The following is a 6,684-nucleotide window of genomic DNA, read 5'->3' as shown; positions in this document are numbered from 1 at the left end:
GATAAGGCGCCAAATTCATAACAGCTACAGTTTATCTCAGGACCTTTTCAAATAGAGCCGGTCCTAAGCCACGAGACACAGAATATTGTATAAACTACTCCAATCATACAAGGAACGCAGAATGGCAGTCGGCTTCAGTGCTCAAGACAGCCCCAAAAAATCACCAGAAGCACTGTCATACATCTGACTGGTTCATCCCAGTCTGAGCCACCATTGTCTTACCATCCCTGAAATAAAATTGAATTGAATTGTGTCACAGGTGAGTCTGGTCTGGGTAAATCCACTCTGGTGAACAGTCTGTTCCTCACTGATCTGCACAAAGACAGAAAACTGCTCAACGCAGAGGGTGAGTGTCCGATATCGCAGTTCTCACTGTAACTGATTATATTGAAAGTTTTAAGTAACACAAACTTCAAAGTTCAAATTAGTGATTTTAACACCAACATAGTTTTTTAAGCTTCAGAAACATTCCTGATTAAGTTGCTACTTTTTTTTTTCACATTACAAAATTAAGTCAATGCCACTTAAAATTACTAAAGCTACTTGATCAAGAATATTTTCTTTTTTGTTGTATTATTTAAATTTCAAGTTCAGTTTCAACAATTTGTTTAAGTTAAATTAACTGTGTAGTCTTAATCAACCAAAAAAAGCTTGTTTTTATTCTACCAATTATTAATTAACAGTTAATTAAAAATAGCCTTTATTGTAGCAAATTGTTTAATTTAATCATAATAAAACATTACTTTTTTCCGACTGTAGTTTGGTTTGCTGTAAACACCTGTGTGTAACACCTGTGTGTAACACCTGTGTGATGTTTCTGACCTGAAGAACGAATCAGTCAGACGGTGGAGATCATGAAGCACACGGTGGACATTGAGGAGAAGGGTGTGAAGCTGAAGCTGACCATCGTGGACACGCCGGGGTTCGGAGACGCCGTCAACAACACTGAGTGGTGAGTGTTTGACACACACACACACACACAGCTCACCTGACCCTCCCTTTCAGCTCTGTATCTCTGTGTTTTCACCCACGTATAAAATAAAAGCTGCAGATCCTCTGTTCAACATGAAAATAAAAGAAAACTGCTGCTTTGCTTCTGTAAAAACACCTCACAAATATATAGTTTCATGTTTTATCAAGACTTCTTCTCACCTGTAACATCCTCCAGGATATTTGTTCATATTAATCAATTTCCAGGTGTTTCCAGGACTGGAAAACTGCCCTCTAATATCCAGGTTTTCCAGGTTTTCCAGGTTTTCCTGGTTTGATCTGCTTTGTCTGCTCAGTCTGTAGTTTCCTTTTGTCTGGAGTATTGATTTGATTTCATTAATTATATTTCACACTCTCACCGCCCCGGTTGTATTGATCTGTTATCGCTCAGTGTTTCTGCCACATAACTCTCTTGCTGGTTGTGGAGCTGTTGTTATCTAATATTGAGGACTGAGGAAAAGGGTTTATATTTAGGCAGTTTTATCAGACAGTAACCTGGTGTCAGCCGTGGCTATATAGCAAAATCTGTCACAGTCCTTTTATTTAATTTTTAATGATAAATAATGATTCTACAGCTTAATAAGAAGAAACAAGCACCTGAAAGTCAGAAGATGCTGATGTGGTTTTTGCTCTTTGTTTGGATTCAGTATCAGTTTTACTTTGAGGGTGCTGTTATTTAATTAACTGGGTGGATTTAATGTGCAGACCTGTGTTGTTTTAATGACCAGAAGAGGAATAAATATCGCTCAGTTTGTGTCCCGCGGTGTGAAAACTGCAGACTTCATCAGTGACACCTTCCTCACCTGCTGTTCATCTGACGCAGGATGATAAAGCTCCACAAACTGAACATCAGCAGCAATAATGCTTGAGCTGCATATTCATCATTAATTTCTCACTTTAAAGTTGAGTTAAATGAGAAGATTAATACCACTCGTGTCTGTGTGCGCCAGGAGGTGGTTAGCCTAGCTTAGCATAAAGACTAGGAGCGGGGGGAAACAGCTAGCCTGTTCAAATATACACGTAGCAACACCTCTAAAGCTTTAGTTTCATTTTTTGATCTGTAATTAAACAGACATATAAAAACAATTGGGTTGTGGTTTGACAGGGATAACTCCCTGCGCTGTTGCTAACTACTAATAAAACTATTAATAACTTTTAGGTAATTTCAACTGTTAATCGTTACTTTTAGCTAACTATTTTAACGGTCTCTGCATTAAAGCAAGTATAAACACACTTCCTAAATTACTGAACTATTCCTTTAAGAGTTTGGTGGGTTTGTAGTAAAATCACATACATATCTGACGGACCTGTTTGTGTTTTGCAGCTGGAGGGCCGTCACCGACTACATCGACCAGCAGTTTGAACACTATTTCAGAGACGAGAGCGGACTCAACAGGAAGAACATCCAGGACAACCGGGTGCACTGCTGCCTCTACTTCATACCGCCGTTTGGACACGGGTAACGCACGCAGTACCGTCTTCAAACACATGAGCTTCGTGTACGTATTAAAGTGCTCAGTGAGGTTTGTGTGCTCCTGCAGGCTTCGTCCCGTTGATATAGAGTTCATGAAGGCCCTGCAGGATAAAGTTAACGTTATTCCTCTCATCGCGAAGGCCGACTGCCTCACTCCCAGTGAGATAAAGAAACTCAAAGAGCGGGTAAGACCACGAAGCAGCTACACGACATATTGATTACATAAGTTATCGACAAGCACCAGATTGAATCAGTATGAGACAGGAGGTAAAGTTTTTCTCAGTTGTAACAACCTTTCTGTCTACACAGCGTCTGGGTTTTTAGTGTTTTAATTTCTATTTTTGCACTGAATTAAACCCACAAAGACTCTGTGTTTGCATAAATACAATAGATGTCTGACTTACTAAAACTGGAAAGAAAACTGTATTTATTATTTATTTGCTCAACTATTTAGTCTCCACTTTCAGCTAATTATTTGAACAATCAATACTTTATGGTTGGAATTGTATGATTTATTTGCTTTTTTTTTTTAAAATGTATGGACTTTCTTAAAGAAATAGTTCAACATTATGAGAAAATGCTTGGTTGCTTTCTTTCAGACGGATGATATCGATCTCATGTCTGGTTAGCAGTTAGATTAGCTTAGCATAAAGACTGGAAAACCTAGCCCCACTCAGTCCAGTTAAATAATACACACCAGCATTTCCTTTAGCTCACTAATAAACAGTTTCATGTTTGTTTAATCCATAAATGAACAGAAAAAAACTACATTTTGTGGCTTTTATGGCAGGTTTCCTCTCTGCTCCTTGTCTTTATGCTAAGCTAGGCTAACCACAGTCCTGATTTCCAGATTTAACAAAACCAATACTGATATGCTGCGAACCTCAGCGTTAGATTTGTGTTGAGTTCATTTTAGGAAGATTCAGACCTTCCTCAGACATTTCAGAGCTTTCTACAGGGCAGCAGTCAGCGGGAGGTTGTTTCCACTGTTGTCCGTCTCTTATGTGTTGTGTTGTCCTTCCAGCTGAGGGAAGAGATAGATAAGTATGGGATAAAGATCTACCAGTTCCCTGACTGCGACTCCGACGAGGACGAGGAGTTCAAGCGGCAGGATAAAGAGCTGAAGGTGAGCTCGATTCTGATCTGATGAGGCTAAATCACACAGTCCATTAATCCTTATTTTTAAAGACAGTAACTAAGTACATTTACTAAAGGACAGTTTGGAGGTTATATAAACAGAATTCACTGCCACTAGATGTCGCACTGAAGCACCAGCATCTGACCAGACTCCATTGAGAAAACTAGTCATTTTACCAAGCAGATAATTGTAAAACAAACTGTATAATAAAACTCACTAAAACCATCTTTGTTCCAACAGTCAGCACCTCTTGTTAGGTCGAACTCAACCCTTAATTTACATAGTTAGGTGCAAAATTATTGGTAAAAGTTGCCAGATCGTTATCGATCCAGATGATCTGACAGCAAGCAATTATGGAAAGGATCACCTACAGAACGATACGAACCTTTAGTTTCAACCACAAACACCGTAAAGATTATACTGATCACTCCAAAGAGACGAAAACACTAATTTACGATTCGTTCATTGTAACTCTCATTAAAAGTGGAACAGAAACAGAATAAAAACCTCAAATTAAAACCGTCCTGTTAGTGTTTCCAACGAATCAACCAAGCTTGGATTTGGTGGACTAACCTTAGAATTCCACACCGACGTAGAAATCGAGATAACAGCAGTAAAAGACCACGTTCAATTAAGAAATTACTACATCAGCCCAATTCTTCTCTCTGATTGATGTTTGGTTTAGTGATAGTGGTGTTTATGTAGGTCATGTAGAGGCATCAGGATTAAACTGAACCTCCTTGTTGTAGGTTTAAAGTGAAACAGGAACTTTAATATTTTGGTTTTACTACTTCAAAGTATCTGAATACTTCCTCTGATACAGGAGAGCACTCCGTTCGCAGTGATCGGCAGCAACACCGTGGTCGAAGCCCGAGGTCAGAGAGTGAGAGGGAGGCTCTACCCGTGGGGCATTGTGGAGGGTAAGAAACTCTCTTTCCATTACCACGACAACAGTAATTTCTCTGCGAGCAGACCAGCCCTGATGTTAATCTGTTTCCTGCGTGCAGTGGAGAACCCGTCCCACTGCGACTTCGTGAAGCTGAGGACCATCCTGATAAGAACCCACATGCACGACCTGAAGGACATCACCAGCGACTGCCACTACGAGAACTACAGAGCCCAGTGCATCCAGACCATGACCAGGTGAAAGCAGGGAGGAGTTAAAGGGTCCAGTGTGTAACATTTATAAATGTAACATTATATTCATAAGTATGTTTTTATTAGTGTATAATCACCTGAATATAAGTATCATTGTGTTTCTGTTACCTTATAATGAGACGTTTTTATCTACAGAGGGAGGGGGTCCTCTTCTACAGAGGACCCCATGTTTCTTTTCCGCAAGTTTCATAACCACCGTAGTTACTCTCACACGCTTGGATGCGAGCTGTATTCAGTTGGTTGCAATCTGCAACTTCACCGCTAGATGATGCTGAATCCTACACACTTTTCTTAATTTTTTTTGTTAGTTTTAAGTGAGGAGACATTTAATATAAAAACAAAAGTAATGACCTGCAACAGCTGCTTCTATTTAATAATTTTTTGCCCTTTTTCCTATTTATTTTTTTTTTGCACGAATAACAAATCCTCCTAAATGTTTCATACTGGACCTTTAACAGGTGATGATATGTCGATGATGTGTTCTCAATTTGTTTCTGCTGCCTCCAAGTAGCTAAAACAAGCCAGCATTTGCAGGTTTAAAGCGTCTATGTGTGGAATTTGAACAATTCATGAACACAGAGTTTGTATTTTTTGTATTTTAAATCTGTAATTTGATGAACAATCAGAGAAAGACAGTTGATTGTTGAGTCTGATTTCCAGGGCGTCAGATACAAATGTTCTGGGAATGAGACTCAATAATCAACTCTCTCTCTCGGCTCTTCGTTCGGGCCTACTGGATTCTTGTAAAAGCCATTAGGAGCACTAGGAGGCGCCAGAGGAATTTATCAACAGATTATCTGTCTCCTGTTCTACTGTAATGCACAGACGGTCTCTGCTCACAGTTTTAACTCTGTGTGAGCTGATTTCTCCACTGCAGTGAAATAAATGAAACCCCACCAGCTTCCTGTTTGTCTCTCAGTAAGATGAATGCAGATAAGCGGGTGGAGAGCCCGATCCCGCTGCTGCCGCTGTCCACGCCGGACGAGGAGACGGAGAAACTCATCAAGAGAAAAGACGAAGAAGTGAGTAGGGAAAAGACTCCTGGATGAATACTGAATAATGTATTGCGGCAGGTGGTTACATAACCAAGCCTCTGATGTCAGATGATGACCCATATGTGTTATTAGGTAACTCTCTCTGTCTCGTCTTTATCTCGTCTGCAGCTGAGGAGGATGCAGCAGATGCTTCAGAAGATGCAGCAGCAGATGCACGAGCAGGACCTGTGACCCCCGACCCCCCCGCTGACCGCCCGCCAACCCCTCGCTGACCTCCTATCAGCGGCCATTTAATGAACGAACACACAGTAGAGACTTTCCACAAAACGTTGTCTCTTTAAGGGACATGCTGCGTATTTCAACCTGATTTAAATGTTTCATAAATTTAGCTTTTTTTTAAAATGCAGTCATTAGCCAAGTGAGTGTAGTTAGGCAATAGAGAGTAGATTGCACTTTGTTACCTTTAGAGCAGTGGTTCCCAACCTTCATCCATCACTGGGTAAACTGATTATATTCAATAAACACAGAACAGCTGATCAACTGAACAATGAACCCACACAGTGAACTCAATAACTGCAGGAAGTTTGTGTAAAACCAGAGATTTTGGTTAATTATTGAGCATTTTTTAAGATTATTTCCCTTCAATATTCATCAGAGACGAGTTTTTCAGATATTTTTAGGAACATTTTATACAATTCTCTGTCTGTATTATGTTTTTATTTTATTTTTAACAACCATACAGACTTAATTAGGCTTCTTTTTTTTTTTTTTTAAGTATATTTTTTGGCCTTTTATTGCCTTTATGATAGTGACAGCTGAAGACAGACAGGAAAGCAGGGCAGAGAGAGGGGATGACACGCAGCAAAGGGCCGCAGGTGGGATTCGAACCCTGGGCCGCTGCAGCAAGGACTAACTGGGAGCCAAGTTTC

The 6,684-nt window shown here is 40.0% G+C and overlaps 2 protein-coding genes across 2 annotated transcripts in view; one reads left to right on the top strand and one right to left on the bottom strand.

Moving 5' to 3' along the window:
* Nucleotides 1–259: 259 nt before the first annotated feature.
* On the top strand, nucleotides 260–6,431 carry sept5b (septin 5b; the record flags this gene model as incomplete). The annotated part of the gene is given in 9 exon segments (XM_035667352.1): nucleotides 260–346; nucleotides 829–952; nucleotides 2,315–2,449; nucleotides 2,532–2,649; nucleotides 3,489–3,590; nucleotides 4,426–4,522; nucleotides 4,610–4,745; nucleotides 5,680–5,782; nucleotides 5,924–6,431. Coding segments are annotated over 9 exon segments (965 nt in total), but the record flags the coding sequence as incomplete, so codon positions are not given.
* LOC118332933 overlaps nucleotides 6,241–6,684 on the bottom strand; it is a 1,377-nt gene continuing 933 nt past the window's right edge. The window contains exon 2 of the mRNA XM_035668371.1: nucleotides 6,241–6,259. Coding sequence (XP_035524264.1) covers nucleotides 6,241–6,259 — 19 coding nt within the window. The remainder of the gene's footprint in view (nucleotides 6,260–6,684) is intronic.

Source organism: Morone saxatilis, unplaced genomic scaffold (assembly GCF_004916995.1).
Source record: "Morone saxatilis isolate NCDOM2014 unplaced genomic scaffold, NCSU_SB_2.0 Contig21, whole genome shotgun sequence".
Lineage (NCBI taxonomy): Eukaryota > Metazoa > Chordata > Actinopteri > Moronidae > Morone > Morone saxatilis.
The sequence above is the reverse complement of the archived record's forward strand: the minus strand, read 5'-3'. Positions and strand labels throughout refer to the sequence as shown.